General features: G+C 55.3%; 1 protein-coding gene across 4 annotated transcripts in view; it reads left to right on the plus strand.

The window, feature by feature from the left end:
- SH2D3C (SH2 domain containing 3C) overlaps nt 1–18,058 on the plus strand; it is a 30,066-nt gene extending 12,008 nt beyond the window's left edge. The window contains exons 2-12 of one of the 4 annotated variants that reach the window (XM_038549279.1): nt 1,162–1,201; nt 3,350–3,481; nt 8,034–8,162; nt 9,207–9,664; nt 10,917–11,041; nt 12,609–13,144; nt 14,393–14,508; nt 15,012–15,183; nt 15,982–16,093; nt 16,396–16,602; nt 17,501–17,676. In XM_038549279.1, coding sequence (XP_038405207.1) covers nt 3,392–3,481; nt 8,034–8,162; nt 9,207–9,664; nt 10,917–11,041; nt 12,609–13,144; nt 14,393–14,508; nt 15,012–15,183; nt 15,982–16,093; nt 16,396–16,602; nt 17,501–17,676 — 2,121 coding nt within the window. In that variant the 5' untranslated portion in view covers nt 1,162–1,201; nt 3,350–3,391. Of the gene's footprint in view, nt 1–1,161; nt 1,202–3,349; nt 3,482–4,143; nt 4,274–8,033; nt 8,163–9,206; nt 9,665–10,916; nt 11,042–12,608; nt 13,145–14,392; nt 14,509–15,011; nt 15,184–15,981; nt 16,094–16,395; nt 16,603–17,500 lie in introns of those variants that run through there. The other 3 variants (XM_038549278.1, XM_038549280.1, XM_038549281.1) reach the window with 3 other exon arrangements.
- The last annotated feature ends 705 nt before the right edge of the window (nt 18,059–18,763 follow it).

Here is an 18,763-nt window from a genome sequence, read left to right on the forward strand (position 1 = left end):
GTTGGGTGTGGAGTGTGAGTGGAAGATGAGGCACAGATGACTGCAGATTTTTTGGCCAGACAGAGCGACAAGGATGCAGCTGACATTAACTGAGATGGGAGGCGGATGTGGGGAGCTGGGGCGTGGTGGCAGGGGGTGGGTAGCTGCAGTCCTACTTTGGATATGACAAGTTCACAATGACTTTGGGCATCCGCGAAGAGATGCTAAGGAGGCAGTTGGGTTTATCAGGCTGGAGCTGAAGGGAAAGTTCCAGGCTGTATCAGAAAAGCCATGGCAGGGGCAGCCCCAGTGGCTCAGCGGTTTAGCACCGCCTTCAGCCCAGGGCCTGATCCTGGAGACCCTGAATTGAATCCCACGTCGGGCTCCCTGCATGGAGCCTGCTTCTCCCTCTGTCTGTGTCTCTGCCTCTCTTTCTCTCTCCTCTCTGTGTATTTTCATGAATAAATAAATAAAATCTTAAAAAAAAAATAAAAAAATTAAAAAAAAAGAAAAGCCATGGCATTTAAGGCCAAAGACCAGGGGAGGTGGCTCACCTCATCCCTCACAAGGAAGGGTAGTATTTGTCTGGCCCCTGGGAAAGAGCCATTCTCAGCCTCTGGCCTCTTCAGGCCCCCTGCTGGCCACCGTTAAGGCTGAGGGGATCCACTCCACAGCCAATGGTCACCAGCACAGTGTGCTGCTGCTGAGTGGGCCATTCTGCACTAGGGAGAGAGTGTAGAGTGGATGGGGGAGCGGGGAAGGAGGGTGAGCCCCAGCCCGGGGCCACCAGCGCTTGGAGTGGAGATAGGTAAGAACACTCGAATGTGCTGAAGCTGGGTGAAGACACTGGTTCAGGAAGCAGGCTTCTCATTAGGCATATTAACATGTGTCAGCTCCCAGAGTTCTTGGAACAAGCCGATGAGGCAGAGGCTGTCATTATCCCCAGGCAACTGGAGCTCAGAGAGGTGAGGGGACTTGTCCAGGGTCGTACAGCTGGAGAGCAGAGGAGCAGCCCTGCCAGCAGATTCCAGCCAGTGCTGTCAGCTGCAACACCCCCTCCTGCTTTCAGATAAGCTCTCTGGAGTGCTAGGGGCAGGTGCTGGCAGCAGGCAGGTGGGTGGAGGGTAGCAGCTGGGGAACCAGGTAGGGCTGGTGACACTCACCTCTCTTCTCTGCTTCTAGGGTTGCTGGAGAGCCAGAGGCTGGCGGGGACTACGTGAAGGTAAGAGGGGCTGGGCAGGGGACTCCGGACAGCTCAGAGCCTGCTCCATGAAGGGCGGAGTTCTTTTCTGAGCCTTCTTAGGAGGTGGACCTCACTGCCTGTTCCCAAGAAGAGCCAGTCTTGGGGGTTGGAGCGGAGCTTGGGATCTGGTTTCACTACCAAGGATCTTATTCCCATGCCTGCCATCATTCTCTCCTGGACCCAAACATGGGACACCCTGCTGTTTCTTACCACCAGACCCCATCCACCTGCCAACTGCACAGAGCCCTGGGATGTCTCCATGCCCAGACCCCATCCCACCCGTTCTCTGAGCATATGCTTGTGTTGAGAGGTGGGAGCAAGAAAAAATGACTCGGTTTTCATCACAGATAATGGGCTCAGCTCACATTTACCACGAATTTAATTTGTCCTGGGCACTGGGAATGTTGAGAATGCAGCTTTGAAACAATGATGATAAAGAGAGTAACATAACATTTTGAGAGCCTGCTGTGTGCAGAGCCCTGTGCTGGCTGCCAGCAATGGAAGGGAGATAGTTCTGAGCTCTGTACATGAGTGAGGCCTTTGACTTCTTCCCTCATCACTGAGCAGGGAAGGCCTTCCTGTACCCATTTATATATGGGGAACTTGGGGCCTGGAGATGCACAGTGATTTGCTCACAGCCACACAGCTATTACAGGGCAGAACTGAGACTGCAATCTAATGCTATTTGATGCCAAGACCATGGACAGAGTCCTTGGTCTTCTACCTCCAGGAGCACCCACACTGAGCCAGGCTCAGTGTTGAGTACAGAGCATACAGCAGAGGGCTGCGAGCACCAGATCTTGTGTTCAAAGGGCTCCTGGTCCACATGGAGACTGGGAGAGAATCACACAGTGGTTTGGGCTTGTGCTTTGCAATCCAGCAGACACATATTTTAGTCCCAGATCTACCACTTACTTGCTACATTATTTTGGGTATGTGGGGCACCTCACTGAGCCTCAGTGTTCACCTATATGAAATGGGGTAACAGCAGTTCCTCCCAACTAGGGTTGCTATGGGCTCCATAAGTCCATGCCCTTAAGTAGGGTTACTGGGCCTGGAATAGAGCAGGCTAGCCTAGCTCCTGACCCCGGGGACATTCCGTCATCTGAGATGCTGCCTGTAAAGCTCTGTGTAAGTGTCTAGCGATGAGGCAGCAAGGGAAGTGCTCAGACATCTGCCCCTCCCTATCATCAGAAGCCTCAGATAGGAAGTCATTGGAGCTCAGTAGGTAGCAGATGACTTTCTGCTTGGGAGATGGGGAGTGGAGATCAAGGAAGGGTTTCTGGAGGAGGAGGCATTGAAACCAAGCCATTGCAGTTGACCAGGAATGTTTGCCAATATCCTGTGCCCAAAGGAAAAGCTGAAAAGCAAAGATAAGCAGAAATAGGTACTAGAGTGATCCAAGCAGAGGCAAGAGTGTGGGCAAGGTCAAAAAGCAAGCTGAGTGAGCCCAGGAAGTGCAGCCCAGGGCTGTGACAAGTTGAGCTGGAGCTGCTCCTGGAATCTGGGCCCTGGCTCTTCATCCAGAGCTCTTATACCACAGAAGGACAGAGGCCTCAAGGAGAACCAGCACCAAAACCAGTGGGTAGGAACACAGGGCACACATTTTAGCACCCCACAGTTCTGGGATACTTGGCAAGGTAGTGAGATCCCCATCACTGATGGTAGTAAGATCTCTGTGAGTATTATTAGCTTTGTATTTTCCCTTTAGTTTATGGGGCTAAAAAACAAAAATATTATAAAAGAAATAATACCTGTTCACTGGAACTGATTAAAGGATGAAGTCAAAAGAACATGAGTTCTAGTTTCAAGTCTCAGAGGGTGGCAGAATCAATAGTCAGTTACCAATAATCCGTTCCTCCCTTGGGGTACTAGCTTCCAGAACTCCAGGGTTCTCAGACCATGATGTGGATAATTTGATTCCAAGTCAAGGGTTCTAAAGTTCCAAGGCCATAAAATTCCACGTTTTATGCTCAGAGCTTCAGATATATTTGTGGAAAACAATTGAATAATGGAGGCCTAGAAAGGTGGGCTCACCTCCCTAACATCACAAGGCAGGTCACAGTCACAAGGATTTGACCCTAGGCCTGACTGACGCAGCCAGTGACGACTCTCCTTAATTTCTAGGACACATCCAGATTGTAAGACAATCAGCTTGACAATAATAGCATGCATTTATTGAGCACTTACTTTATGCCTGGCAACTTAACATCCATCAACTCAGCCAAGGCTCGGAAGAGTTCTGTGAGGTCAGCACAGGTAGGTTTTCCAGATGAGTGCATCTGAGCTCCAAGAGAAGGGACTGGGGGGTGGAGGTGGGGGCATCGCTAGCTGAACCCAGGTTGGTGCCCTGAGCATTGAGCCTTACTGGCTCTCTGCACCTCTAGAGTCTGGTAGTCGGGCATCTTGGGATTCTCAGTCGGGTCCCTGATTCCAAATCAGGGGTGAGAAATCCTGGGCTCTGGGAGATTTCCCCAGGCCACAAAGGATTTGGTCAAACGCATACAGGGATTTTTCCAGCTTTAGATATGATTTAATTCAAGTCTTTGGCCGCTCCGGGTCAGTAAAGGGTCCGGTGGGTTCGGGGAGGCAGGATCTCCCCCACCAGGCATCCCTCCCCACTCCGCTACCTCCTCCCCCGCCCCCCCGTGACCGCCCCCCTAGGCGGGTCCTTCGCTCCGCTTCCCCGGACTCCAGGCAGCCCCGCGGGGCTGGGGCTCGGGGGGCGAGGGGCGGAGAGCGGGGGGCGGGCGGAGGGAGGAACAATGGCCCCCTCCCCTCCCCTCCCCTGGCCGGCCGGAGGGTGGGGTCTCCCCGCCCCGCCTCCCCGCTCCTCCCCCGGCAAGGCGATGAGGTAATCGCGCCTCCGAAAGGCACGCGCAGCCGGTGCCCAGCCGGTCGGTCCCCGCGCCCCTGCCCCGCCGGCCGCCGCCCCCCGCACCGGCCCGGCCCCGGCCGCCCGGCCCCACCATGACCGAGCGGTGCAGCCTGTGGAGCGCCCTCTCGGCCGCCGCCTGCTGCTTCTACCGCGGCTCCTTCGTGCAGGTGCAGGTGAGGGGGCGGCTCGGCTCCCGCCAGGCGCTCGGGCTGAGACCCCGGCCGCTCCGCCCCGGGCCCGGGGACCCGGGGCCGCAGCCCGGTGGCGCCTCGCAGGGTCTGGCGGGGCAGGGGCAGGGCAGGGGCAGGGCAGGGGCAGGGCAGGGGCTGGGCAGGGGCTGCGGGAGGGGGCGGGGTCGCCCCAGCCTCACCTCTGGGCGCCCGGCCCTGCGCGGGGTGAGGGTCCGGGCTGCGGCTCCTGGGGCTCGGGGCTGCGGGGCTGCCTTTTCGGTCCCGCTTCCTCCGCGGGCGGAGCTGAGCTGGGGTCCCGGGGCCCGGAGCTGCGGTGCCCGCCGTCCCGCCCGTGCTCCGGCGAGCGCTCCGGCCCCTGCGGCTGACCCGGGCAACCGGGCTCCCCATTGTACCGGGGGCGGGGGCTGGGTCCGAAGGCCGAGTGAGCGGCGGGAAGTTGAAGGGGTGCTGCGGGTCTCCGGGGCGACAGCCAGGGCGCGCGCCACTCTCCCGCCCTCCAGGTGCACCGGGGCAGGCTCGGGGCGCGGGGTCCCAGCCCAGCCGGCCGGGCAGTGCGGGACGGTGCCGCGGCGGTGAAAGGGTTAAACGGAAGGGGGTGGAGGGGAGGACCCGGACCCCGCCTCTCTGCGGAGCATCATCTGGGGATGGCCTCGCTTGCGGTCGTCGGACCGTAGGAAGCTGGAGGGGGCTTGGCGGGCGCGGGCCGGGGGTTAAGGGTTAAGACCCTGACCGGGGGTCTCTGCGCTTTTGCCTCGGAGCCCCCTGGGGGACGCCGGGCGCGTCACCTCCGCGCTTCCCTGGGCTCACACACACGCTCCGAGCCCGCCTGAATGACGGCCCCGCCGGCCGCGGCGAGCAGCATCCCCGCATCGGCCAATCAGGCGCGCGCAGGCGGGGAGGCGGTGAGATCATCTGTGGCCAATAGCGGTGCGCCGGGCGCAAGGATGCTGCATTCGCGCCCCAGCCCGCAACTCCCACACCCCCGCCCCAGCCTTGGGAGCTGGGGACCCCCTGCTCGAGAGTGATGAGGAGGGCAGGAGGACCCTAGGGTTCCTCACCCTCAGGTGTGTAGGAGGACTAAGTTGGTTCCCCTAGATTCTCCCTGTGACCATTGGTTCTGGATGGAAAAGTGGAGCCCCGTCTCCCCGCCCCCTCCCGCCCCGTTTACAGATGAGGCTACCCAGGCTCAGAGAGGAAGAATGACTAGCTCAAGGTCACACGGCGGTGGGCAGAGTCTTGTGGCCAGGTTCTTTATCTCACAGCCTGCTCCCCTGGTTTGCCCCATGTCCATCTTATCTTGCTCCAGCTGTGGAACTGGGGTCAATTCTCAGTTACATGCTTTTTGTCAAGGAGAAGAGCCCCAGAAGGCTGGGGTACCGGTGTGCTCTCCCCTGTGACTCCCAGTCTTCCCTTCTCAGGGTGTGGTGAGGTATAGAGAGGAAGGCCAAGGACGCCCAAGAATAGGGAGCTCCACACGGGAGTGTAGGTCTCAGTTCAGCCCTCAGCCTTCCTACTCTTCAGGTGTATCAGTTTCTATCCCGGTCAGAGGGCATACAGAATCCCCATTTCCGGGACCTGTACCATCTCTGACCCCCACCATCTGTCCCTAGAGCCCCAGGCTCCTCAAAGCCCAAATCTTCATAGGGCCATCACCAAGCAGCACCTGCTCCAGCTTTGCTCACTTGGGGGAGTCTCATAGTCCTCCCAGGATCTCCATCTGAAATCCTCCGGACCCCTCCAGGCTCTTCTCCATACTCACCAATGGCTATTTAAACACCCTTTCCCCAGTTGCCACTCCCTTGCCCCGCCCTTCCCTGCCAGTGCCTGAAAAGCACTGAGCCACTCACCACACAGCAGACTGAATCTTGAAAAACCCTCTGTGGCTCTGCTGTGGCCTCTGGATAAACCCCAGCTCCCCACGGCAGCCCGACAGCCCTGTTGCATCTGCCCCCATCTCTCCCCCCTTTGATGCTCCTCACCCCCACCCCAGGACATTTCTGCCTACAGCACCCCAGCTTTGCCACTGTCTTCCCAGAAGCTCTTCCCTTCCTCCACCTGTTTGCCTGTCTGCCCCCACCTTGATGCTTTTGCTGGGCTCATTCGGTCCTTCTGCAGGCCTCTGTGGAAACATCACCTACTTCTTCAGGGACTCAACTCCCTGGCTAGATGAGGAGGGACAGTCTTAGCTGTTCTCAGAGCTCTCTGTGCATCTTTGAACATTCAGAAAATTGGAGTTGCTCATCAATGTGGCTCTCCCAGAGGTCGTCTATCCTGATGACTTTGGGGTCTCAGCTCCTGGCACAGGACCTGTCTCAGTGGGGGATTAATCACTGTTGAAATAATGAAGTCAGAGACTCTAGATATCACTGAAGCTGGGGATTAGCATGTCTCGGGGGCAGTGTGGATTGGGGCAAACTAAGCAGTGTGGCAGCAGAGGGATGGGGGATGGAGCTGTAGAGTTAGGCTCTGAGATCTTTGGAAGGTCAGAAAAGGCAGGGAGTGGATTAGAGGACCCTTGCGCCCTGGTAAGTAGCGGATCCTGGGGAGAGATTGTCACCTGGCTGAGCCAGGCCCTCTAGTACCCCCTTTCATCTGTCCTGCTGTCTGGCAAGGTTGGGGCCAGATCTACCTGTCCTAGAACAGCCATCTTTGGGGCCTGGAGTTGAGGGATGGGAGAGGAAGCAATGTCACATGTCCTCACAGTGATGAGGACATCAATGGGCTAGTCACAGTACTCTGGAGTATTGTCTCCTTTCATCCTTGCAACCCAGTGAAGCAGGTTCTGTCATAATAACACATTTTACAGAGGAGGAAACTGAGGCCTGGAGAATTTACAGGGCACAGCCAGGATTGGGGTGGGCTTTGTGGTGGGGAGTACACCTGGCAATTGGAACTCCCTTCCCTCTGCTCTTATGTATCCAATCCTGGGCCACAGTAACCAGGAGTCTCCCCCTTGGGCAGGTGGAAGGGTGAGGTGTCCTGGGCATTATCTCCATTGAGTGATCTTTGGCTTCCCTGCTTGGCTACAGTCTCTCCATCTAGCCAGGTTTGCTTGAGATAGCAAGGAGGAAAGGGCCTCGGGAATTGTAAAGGACAGGAGAGATGCCTGTGTGGGGGCCTCTGCTTCCCTGTTTATAGCTGCCTCCTCCACCCTTCCACTGTATAATTCAGCATCCCAGAATGCATCCTCAGCCATTGCAGCCCTCTATTTTTGTCCTTGCCTCTGCCTGGGTACCTGCTGCCTTCCCTCCCTGATCCACCTGTAGAAATCCTGCCTCTTCCCAATGCAAGGTCAATTAGATGTTTCTGGTACAGAGTGAGTGTTTTGTTGTTACCATTCCCTCCAGAAAGGCTGCCTGGACCACTCCACCTCGCCTCTACCTTATCTTCTCCTTTCTCCAAGCCACTCTGCTCTTCTCTGCTGCCCAGTAGGGTGATGCTGACCCCATTCTGCTCAAATGTTCCTGTCGTTTTTGCTTCCCTGCCTAGACTAGCAGCTTCTTTGAGGACAGGGCCTGGTTTGTTTATTGCCTCATTTGCTCCTGGCGCATAGCACAGGGCCTGGAGCACAGTAGGACTAGTTGACATTTCCTTATTCTTGCTGGGATAGGGACTCTCGGGTGCCTGAGTCTCCCCAGGGTCCTGGGATGGAAGTGGCTCACCTGGGATGGGGAGGCACTGGGAGAGAGAAGAAGGAAGAAGGCTTTAGACCAGATCCAACTCTTGACTGTCTCCTGCCCAGTTCTCCAAGGAGAAGTACATCCTGGATTCCTCGCCTGAGAAACTGCACAAGGAGTTGGAAGAGGAACTCAAACTCAGTAGCACAGACCTCCGCAGCCATGCCTGGTACCACGGCCGCATCCCCCGCGAGGTGAGCCGGGTGGGGGGCCCGGGCGGGACCTCAGCCCTAGACACTTCCACCCACCAACTGGGCCAGCCCTGCCTAGAGAGGCTCTGACCCGCTGCTTGGTGACTCAGTTTGAGTAGACTGCGGTGAGGTCTAGCTCTGGCATTTACTGACTGTGTGACCTTGCACCAGGCACTTCACCTCTTTGAGCCTCAGTTTCTTCTTCTATGAGATGGAGGGTAAATAGTGCCTGCCTTAAAGGGCTATGGTGAGAACAAATGAAACAATGCAGGTAGAGTGTTTCACTTGATGTCTGACATGCAGTGGGCTCAATGTCATTATTAGTGTTGTTATTGCCATTATTGCCACTATTATTTTTAACTGTTTTTTCGTGGGTCTATACATAAGACTCTTGTGTGTTTGGTTAGTGAGCGTCAGTGCCTAGGATTCTTAGTTTGGGCAAAATTGAGTTTCTGTGCTGAGTCATAGATAGGCTGATAGTCACCTGTTCCCTTTTTCATTCATGCTCTCAATCTTTGTCAAGCATCAACTCTTCTAGGCCCTGTGCTGGGCACCAAGAATATAGGGAGAAAATGGGTGGTGGCTTCCCCCGAGGGCTGGTAGTCCAGTCAGAGCCCCGTAGAAGAAGTGCAAGAATGGAGCATCCCGCAGGGAATGTGGGCAAGCCCTGCGATGCAGGTCAGTGAGAGATGGACAGGAGTTCACCAAGTGGGCAGAGGCGGAAGGATGTTCCAGGCAGAAAGAGCAGCGTGAGCGTACAAAGGCCCGGAGGCATGGGAGAGCACCAGGTGCTTGGAGGAATAAGGATTGGGAAGTCACTGTCTAACATGAGCCCCAAGAAGGAGCAGAGCTGAGACCCCTAGGTGCCCCAGACTCTGGTGTCCCTGTTCCAGAGTGTCATGTCCTCCCATTCCCGAGCTCCTGTGCACTGGACCCCACTGAATCCAAGTCACTGCATCCCCTTTCCCAAGCCTTCCAGAGCTCTGTTCCCTGTGTCCCCCAGATCCCGGGTCTGCCCCGCCCCAGCCCGATCACTGCCTCCCACAGGTGTCAGAGACCCTGGTGCAGCGCAACGGTGACTTCCTCATCCGGGACTCTCTCACCAGCCTGGGTGACTATGTGCTCACATGCCGCTGGCGCAACCAGGCCTTGCACTTCAAAATCAACAAGGTAGTGGTGAAGGCCGGTGAGAGCTACACCCACATCCAGTACCTGTTTGAGCAGGAGAGCTTCGACCACGTGCCTGCCCTTGTGCGCTATCACGTGGGCAGCCGCAAGGCCGTGTCGGAGCAGAGCGGAGCCATCATCTACTGCCCTGTCAACCGCACCTTCCCGCTGCGCTACCTGGAGGCCTGCTATGGCCTGGGCCAGGGCAGCAGCAAGGCCGCCAGCCCCGCCAGCCCCTCGGGCCCCAAGGGCGGCCACATGAAGCGGCGCAGCGTCACCATGACCGACGGGCTCACCGCCGACAAGGTCACCCGCAGCAGCGATGGCTGCCCTGCCAGGTAAGCGAGGACCCCCGACTAGGCCTTGGTCTCTCCTTTTGTCAAGTGGGGGGGGATCCATCATCAGAGTGCTGCTGAGGAGCGGGAGGCCCAGCTACTCTGAACTGGTGGAATTACTGTCCTGGAGCCGTGGGGTGCAGTGAGGAAGAGGAGGGAGACAGCTGAGTACAGGGTTTGCAGGTGGCCAGGCCCTGGTGACAGCCTCAGCTGTGCTGCAATGAGCTCAGATCCCTGGGCCCTGCCACTCTCCTCTCATGACCACGTTCCTACCCATAAAGGGCCCTTGCTCAGAAAGCCCCCTAGCCTAGGGGGACCCCCTGGGTGCTGTTCTGTCCCTGCAGCCACTGCCCCCCTTTCCCACCCACCTCACTAGGCCAAGGTGGTCATCAGAGCAGAGGGCTTTGCAATGTGCAAATGGCTGCACAGGGGATGGGATGTTCCCGGCAACAGTTTGATGACACCCAGTTGCCTCTGGGGCTGGATGAGACCAGGCCAGGAAAAGCCGCAGCAGGGACTCATCCCTAGTGTGCACCCGGCCCCATGCAGAGTCTGTCTGCCCCCAATCTCATCAGCTCCCATGTCCTCCTGCAGTAGGTGGCTCCTGTGCATGCCCCCACTTGACAGATGAGGGAATAGGTTTAGAGAGGGGAGGCCACCTGCAGGAGTGGTAGGACTGAGATTCAAACCCAGGGCTGCAACTCCAAAGTCTGTACCCCTAATTTCTATGGCCTCCCTGGTTGTTTGCAAAGAGACTTACCAGCCTGTGCCAGCCAGCCCTTGGATAGGTCCCATCTCCTTAAGCCTGGGCTGGGTGCTGTCAGCCAAAGAATCGCTGGTTGGATTCTCCGTGGGCAGTAGCCACTTTGCCTGTGGTTTAGAACTATGACCGTAATGGTGCCAGGATTTGGCATTCTGAGCACGGTGTAGGAGCAGTGAGAAGGTGCCAGCCTGGTGGGCCTGGTTCTCTCAGGTTCTTCATCCTTTCTCTAGGCCTGCTTCCCAGACAGTTCTCTAATTTGGAGGCAAGTTTCTCAGGGAAGAGAGCAGTTGTGCGGGTGGTAGACTGCACAAACACTACCCTCCCACACCTCCAGGCTTTAGTCTTATACTAGCCAATGAGTACTACAATCTCCAAACTTTTTCTGCCTTTGAAGTTCAGTCAATCCAGTATGGAGGCAGAGGTGGGGGTCCTAAGGCCAGCTGAGGACCCTGCCCTCTGGGCTCTCTGCTCATGAAAGTATCTACTCCACAGCACATCACTGCCTCACCCCCGGGAATCTATCCGCAACTGTGCCCTCAGCATGGACCAGATCCCAGACCTGCACTCACCCATGTCACCCATCTCTGAGAGTCCCAGCTCCCCCGCCTACAGTACTGGTATGGCCAGTGGAGAGGGAGGGGCAGATGGAGGAATGTTGTGGGAGTGACCTTGTGTGTGCCTGAGTGTTCTGTTGGTCTTTGGTGACTTCTGTTACAGTGTGTGATGTGCGTTTCTACCTCTTTACTGAGGGTGATGCCTGGGAAGGATTTACACACAAAAAATCCAGCCAGCAGAACTACTGATATTGACATGCAAAACATATCCATGGCTCATACATTCAGCAATGATTTATTGAGCCCCTACTGGGTACTAGGCACTGCGCTTGAAGTAGTTTCCGGTGCATTCCCTGGAATGCAGTGAAGTCTGCTAAAGGCTCACTGTGTTACTGAACCTGGACTCAAATGCTGTGATGTGGGCTCATGTGGCAACATGCAGCCCCCACTGGCCCAGTGCCTGCCACATGTACATGCTCTGCCAGGCCTTGCATTGGCTGGGACTTAATGCCTCCCTGATTCCAAATGGCAGGCTCAAACAGGCTAGTTGGGTTGTGCTTTTCACTTTTTTTTTCCTTTTAAATAGACTTTTTTTTTTTTTTTTTTTTGAGCAGTTTTAGGGCTACAGCAAAATTGAGCAGAAAGTATAGAGCATTGTGCCTTAAAAAAAATACAAAGAAAAGTCCTGTTGTCTTTAGTAGTAGAAACATGCCACTACTTCATTGCTGGAAGAAAAAGTATTTTTAACAGGCCATATTGCGTATTGCCCATGTGGCAGGCACAGTGTGCTGGGAGGCGGGCAGCCTAGAAGGAAGCTTTGCCTGCCTGTGCTCTGTTGCAGTATTGCTGTCTACGTGGTTGTCACACATTCTCCTCTGAACACAAACCCACCAATTTGTCCTGACTACAAACTTGTCCTCAAACCAACTTCCCTGAATGCAAAAGTTAAAATGCCTTGCCACAAATGGTTTACTGGACATTTTCTGAGTAACATGGCAGAGTGAAGTGTCCAGGACTGAGGATTTAAAGCCGAGCTCTCCTATGTGCTGGGCAGTGACCTCAGGCGGGGCAGCTGACCTCTCTAAACCTCAGTCTTCTTGTAGGATGCGGATCATGGAAGTACTTACTTCCCAGGATGTTAGGGTTAAGTCTGCTAGCATACAAACAAGGATCTCGCAGGCAGGAAGGGCTCAATATACATCACCTCTCATTTTGGATGATGGTTTTACTGCTGTTGACTAGTGTATGGCCAGCATGTCGCCAGCTCCTGGCACATGTGTACTCAATAAATCATTGCTAATTCATTGAAAAATAACTCCACACAATGAACTCCAGCAAATGCTTATTAGTATCCCTGAATTACGGAAAGCTCCTCCAAGTAGTTCAATGGTTCCCTAAGGCTGCAGCAGCCTGAGGGTTGGAGCGAGCAAACTCTAGGGTCTAGGTGATTTGAGAGTATCCTGAGGCCTGGTCAGTTTACCTGAGGCTGCTGGACCTGGCCTGGGTGCATGGAGGTGGGGACATCACCCCTATAAGGTAGGTGGAGCCTGTCCTTTGAGAAGACTGGTGAAGCCTATTTCACTGGGTGGGGAGCTCTGGTAACTAGTCCTCTCCCTTTCTCTCCCTGCAGTGACCCGTGTCCACGCCACCTCTGCAGCTCCCTCAGCCACAGCGCTGCCTGCCTCCCCCGTCACCCGCCGCTCCAGTGAACCCCAGCTGTGTCCCGGAAGTACCCCAAAGCCGCCTGGGGAGTCGGACAAGGGTCCTTATGCCAGCCCCTCCCACACGCTCTGCAAGGCCTCCCCATCGCCATCACTCAGCAGCTACAGTGACCCGGACTCTGGCCATTACTGCCAGCTCCAGCCTCCTGTTCGTGGCAGCCGAGAGTGGGCAATGGCTGAGGCCTCTGGCCGGCAGGCCAGAAGCTATGGAGAGAGGTTAAAGGAACTGTCAGAGAATGGGGCGTCAGAGGGGGACTGGGGCAGGGCCTTCACAGCCCCCGTTGTGGAAGCCACCTCTTCCTTCAACCCAGCCACCTTCCAGTCACTACTGATCCCCAAGGATAACCGGCCACTGGAGGTGGGCCTCCTGCGCAAGGTCAAGGAGCTGCTAGCAGAGGTGGATGCCCGGACGCTGGCCCGGCACGTCACCAAGGTTGACTGTCTGGTAGGTGCTGGGAAAACACTGGGACAGAAAGATCACCTCTGTCCTGTGGCTTTGGGACAGGGGTTGGGGCGGTGAGGAGTTGACCCCTAAATTCCCAAAATATAGAGTGTGGGCTAGGATTCTAGCTTCATAGAGTCCCTCACTTGCTGTGTGACTCTGGGCTGATGACTTTACCTCTCTGGGCCTCCGTTTTCTCCTAAAAACAACAACTACAAAAGATATATTCTTGCTTCCTCCCCTTTGGCACTGGAACTGGGCAGTGCTGAGAGCCTGAGCTCCCTGAGGCACTGGTGAGAGTCCGCCCCACCGGTCCAGGGAATGTGAAAGCCGAGACTACCTACCCCCACTCCCCCTAGTGGACAAAGTCAGCAAAACTCATAACCTAAACTAAATTATCAATGCCTGGGCCTCTGAATGAATCTTTTTATTTTTTTTATTTTTTTTTATCGGAGTTCAATTTGCCAACATATAGAATAACACCCAGTGCTCATCCCGCCAAGTGCCCCCCTCAGTGCCCCTCACCCAGTCACCCCAACCCCCCCGCCCACCTCCCCTTCCACTACCCCTTGTTCATTTCCCAGAGTTAGGTGTCTCTCATGTTTTGTCACCCTCACTGATATTTTCACTCATTTTCTCTCCTTTCCCTTTATTCCCTTTCACTAATTTTTATATTCCCCAAGTGAATCAGACCACATAATGTTTGTCCTTTTCCTATCGACTTATTTCACTCAGCATAATACCCTCCAGGTCCATCCACATCTGAATGAATCTTAATACGGACCCAGACTCTCTGCACCTCAGCTTCTCCCTCTGAAGTTTGGAGGAGGGGGGGGCACTTTATTTGGGGGCCACACTGATCTCTCAGCTCAGGAAGCAAGAAAAGAGCGTGGAGATATTGCCCTGTGCAGTGCTAGGCGTGAACGGAGCAGTTCTGGGCTCTAGGTCCAGCTGCGTGATCTTAGACAGGTCCTTTTCCTCCCTGGGTCTCAGGTTTGCCTTCTGGAATAAGGGTGTCCTGGCCACCTTTGGCACCTAGCAAACAACTCTGGGCGTTTTCCCATTTATCCCTCATTTCACGGAAATGGGGCAGGGGGGATGAGGTTCATTTGCTCCATGGCAGAGAGTGAGAGCTGGAATTCAAACCCTGTATCCCAGCCAGGCCGTCCTCCTAGATAAAGCCCTCTGACTCCCAGATGGCCTGGGCCAGCCGCGACAGGAAATTAATCAGCCCTCTGGGCGTCCTTGCAGGTTGCTAGGATACTGGGCGTTACCAAGGAGATGCAGACCCTAATGGGAGTCCGCTGGGGCATGGAGCTGCTCACCCTCCCCCATGGCCGGCAGCTACGACTAGACCTGCTGGAAAGGTGAGGCGAGCACTTGCACGCGGACACTCGGGGGAAGGCCCGGCGCTACCTCGCTGCCCTTTGGCTGTGGCCGATTGGCCAATCAGAGTCTCTCCGCGCGGTCCCCGGTTCTGGCTACGCCCTCTCTCCATTGACCGATCGCAACTGCTCGGCGTCCCGCTCCCGGCAATCCTAGTTTCCCCAAAGCCTGAGTCCTAGCTCGGGATTCATCTTTTGCACCCTCTGGACCAATCACACGCGTGAGCCTTCGCCCCGCCCATCAGCTCCGGCTACTCTTCCTAAACACCGTTCCGCCCGGGGAATTCCACTGATGCTCCCCGGCCCCGCGCTCTAAAGCTCCTGGCCCCGCCCCTGACCTACACCGACCAATCAGGAGCCCGTAGCCTTGCCTTCCCTCGCTCTGGCCGCGCCCCCTCATCTCTTTGACCCTTTACGACCTGTCACTTGGGGCTCGGCCCTCCGCCCCTCGGGCCCCCTCGCCTCTGACCTGGCCTCTGTGACAGGTTCCACACCATGTCCATCATGCTGGCCGTGGACATCCTGGGCTGCACGGGCTCCGCCGAGGAGCGGGCAGCGCTTCTGCACAAGACCATCCAGCTGGCAGCTGAACTTCGGGGGACGATGGGCAACATGTTCAGCTTCGCTGCGGTCATGGGCGCCCTGGATATGGCCCAGGTACGGAGGGGCGCATCTCGAGCTGGGTGGGCTTCAGGTAGTCGCTGTCTGGAGGAGCCCTGGGATGCGTTCCAATCCCGAAGAACCTGGTGACTTTTAGGCAGTATTGGTAAAAGGGTCACCGCGAGAACGGAGTTCTCTAAGTTGGCAATCGGCTCCAACACCAAGTCTTGTCCCTTTTTGGGGCCTCGGTTTGCCTACCTGCAAAATGAGTGAGGAGCATTATATGAGTTTCAGGAATAAATATAAAATGGCTATCATTTGGCGAGCACTTAATATATGCCAGGTACTACCCTAAGTACTTTACAAGCATTGACTCCTTGAGAGAACAACCTTGTGAAGCAAGTGTCTTTATTGTCACATTTACTCATGGAGAAATCGAGGCACAGCAGTACTTGCCTAAGGTCACACCGTCAGAGACTGGAAAAGTTGGGATTCGAAGCAGGTCTGTTTCCAAGCCTGAACCTCATCCACACTCTACACTTGCTCGCCTATGCCTAGTCAAAAGTAACAACAGGGGCCCAGGGGCCGTGGTTCAACTCCCAGCTCTGCCGCCTAATTTTGGAATGATCTTGGGGAAGTCATTCCCCTCATTAAGCCTTAGTTCCCTCCTCTGTAATGTGAGCTGTTGCAAGGCCTCATGGGAGAATGTGAAGAGCCGCCAGCACCATCCCTGGCACATGAATGGTGACTGTGATAATAACAATTATCCTATATCTGGGTGTCCACTCAGCAGGGTAGCTTGTGGCCCATGCAGGCCCTTTCCCTAGCTGGACGCTCACAGTCTGCTCTTCCCAGATTGCCCGGCTGGAGCAGACATGGGTCACGCTTCGGCAGCGATACACGGAGGGTGCCATCCTCTATGAGAAGAAGCTCAAGCCATTTCTGAAGAGCCTCAACGAGGGCAAAGGTACCTCCCCCACCTTGCTGTGTGACCTCAGGCAGGCTCCAACCCCTCTCTGGGCCAGCAAAGACCAGTGTGGACGAAGATGAGAGCTCTGGAGCTATTCTTGCGCTCACTTTCTGCATTTGGCAACCGTGTGAGCCGCAGCCAAGAACAGGCTGCAGTGGTGTCAGCTGGAGGAATCCAAAAGTAGGGGGCTTGTCTTGGGAGTTGGGAGCCCTGGGGGCTCAGTCAGAGATCTCAGGCAGACCCTCCCCTTGGTGCACCTGCTTGCCAAGGTTTCTAAGCGCCCGCCTCCCTCCCTGCAGAAGGCCCGCCGCTGAGCAACACCACGTTCCCCCATGTGCTGCCACTCATCACTCTGCTGGAGTGTGACTCAGCCCCTGCCGAGGGCCCTGAGCCCTGGGGCAGCACAGAACACGGCGTAGAGGTGGTGCTGGCCCACCTGGAGGCTGCCCGCACGGTGGCGCACCATGGAGGCCTGTATCACACCAACGCTGAGGTCAAGCTGCAAGGTGAGTCACAGGTCACATCCACGGGGTGCAACAGTCACTGGTCACGCTGGCCGGGCCTCCCTCCACCAGAGTTGCTCTCCCTTTTCCTCCAAAGGTCCCTTCACATTTCTTCATTCCTCTGTCCTGCCCCGCTCCCCGACTCCTTATTCTTATGCCTGTTTGCCACTCACTTACCGGTTCAACTGTTAGTGGAAGGGCCCAGGGTGGTGGTGGAAGGGCGCAGATGATTCAGAGAGCACCAGAGCTATGTCTTTTTCTCTGAGCTTCTGTTTTCTCATCTGGGAAGTGGATGTCCTAATGGGATTGCTTTACCAGGCTGTTTGCAAAGCACTTTGGCCTGGGGCTGAGACACACCTGCCCTGCCTTAGGGGAGCTCCCAGGCCAAGTGGGGAGGGGGAACACCCTTGTGAAAGGACCAGAGAGGGAGTGGCTTCAGACAATCCATCTTTTACTGCTTTAGGCATTATTAAATCAGGAAAGTTCATTGTAGGCAAATTGGAGATTACAGTTGAGCAAAAAGAAAACACAAAAGCACCCACAATCACCCAGAGGCAAATGGTGGGAACATTCTGGTGTTTGTCTTTCCTGCCTTTTTCTTTTTCAGAAAGAACCAAAAAATTGTTTTTACTTACAAAAATTTACTTGCAAAATGCATACATTTCTAAAGAAAAATTTTGGAACCTTACTGAAAAAAATACAAAAAAGAAAAAATCCTTTCAAACTGACATTACTATTTTATCATCCAGTAACTTAAAGATTATATGTTGCAAACACGGTCATGTTCATGGACAAAGCTTGTTGGATTCTTAGTGGAGCTGGGAGAAGGGTCTGTAGGAGCAGGACCCTGAGATATGTGTTGGGGATGGTAGTCCCCTGACCCCTGTGCCCTGTCTTGTAGGGTTCCAGGCCCGGCCAGAGCTTCTGGAGGTGTTCAGCACAGAGTTCCAGATGCGCCTCCTCTGGGGCAGCCAGGGCGCCAGCAGCAACCAGGCCCGGCGCTATGAGAAGTTTGACAAGGTTCTCACAGCCCTGTCCCACAAACTGGAGCCTGCTGTCCGCTCCAGCGAGCTGTGACCCCCGTGGACCTCTCCCCAGAGCACCCCAGAGACACTGTGATCAGCTCGAGAATGTTCTCGGCCCAAACCAGGATCTCCCTTGCACCTCCAGGGTCCTGCATGGACCCCGGGCTCCATCCCACCTACTATATGCCCACCAAGTCTCCCTTCAGGAAGCACCAAAACCCTGTTCCTCCCTCCAGCTTTTGCTTCTCCCCTTCCTGCTGAGGTGCCCCGTGTCCGAGCCATGGGAGGCTTCCTCACACCTCCTCTTTCTTTGGGCGTCTGCCCTCAACGGACACCAAGGCCTCCACCTGGTTGTAAATATGTCTGTCTGTTCTGTAAATAGATGTACAGAGGCCATGTTCTTTCTTTCATATAATAAACTTTTATGACTCTTTCTTCTGTCTCTCAGGGGCCCCAGGGGGTGGAACAAAGCGTCTCTTCTCTCAGGTGAAAGGTGGAAAAATTCAACAGTAAATACTTATTTAGCACCTGGTATGTTCCAGATTCTACCAGGAACTGCCAATACGGAAACACAGTCCCAGTCCTGAAGGAGCTTGCAGACCAGTGGGGGAAAGAACCAGCCAATTCCAAGCAAGGGGAGAAATCCTGGCAGGGCCCCTATTCTCACCCCATGTCCTGCTTTGGGAAGCCTAGCAAAGTTTCCCACAAATGCACAACCAAGCATTCCAGATGTTTGGGGTGGAAGGGCTTGTTGAAATTTACGATTTCACCTCTACCCTGAAAAACAGAACTGGGGGGAGAAGGGGCCCTCCCAGCATCACAGCAACAGAATGAGGACGGCTGGCACCAGGGTGTCCTGATCCGGAGTTCTTTCCTTTTCTCAATAGAGGAAACTACTTATTTCTTTTCAGGCTCTGAAAGGGCCTTAGAAGGTGTGTGTGTGTGTGTGTGTGTGTGTGAGAGAGAGAGAGAGAGAGAGAGAGAGGAAGGGCCTTGGAAGGCTGTGTGTGTGTGTGTGTGTGTGTGTGTGTGTGTGTAGGTGGGTAGGTCAGGGAATCTCTAAGAAAGGTCATGAAGGCGGTTGTCTGGATTCCATGGGTAGGAGAGGTGGGCAATGTGGATCAACACGATTCCCCTCC

Source organism: Canis lupus, chromosome 9 (genome assembly GCF_011100685.1).
Source record: "Canis lupus familiaris isolate Mischka breed German Shepherd chromosome 9, alternate assembly UU_Cfam_GSD_1.0, whole genome shotgun sequence".
Classification (NCBI taxonomy): Eukaryota; Metazoa; Chordata; class Mammalia; order Carnivora; family Canidae; genus Canis; species Canis lupus.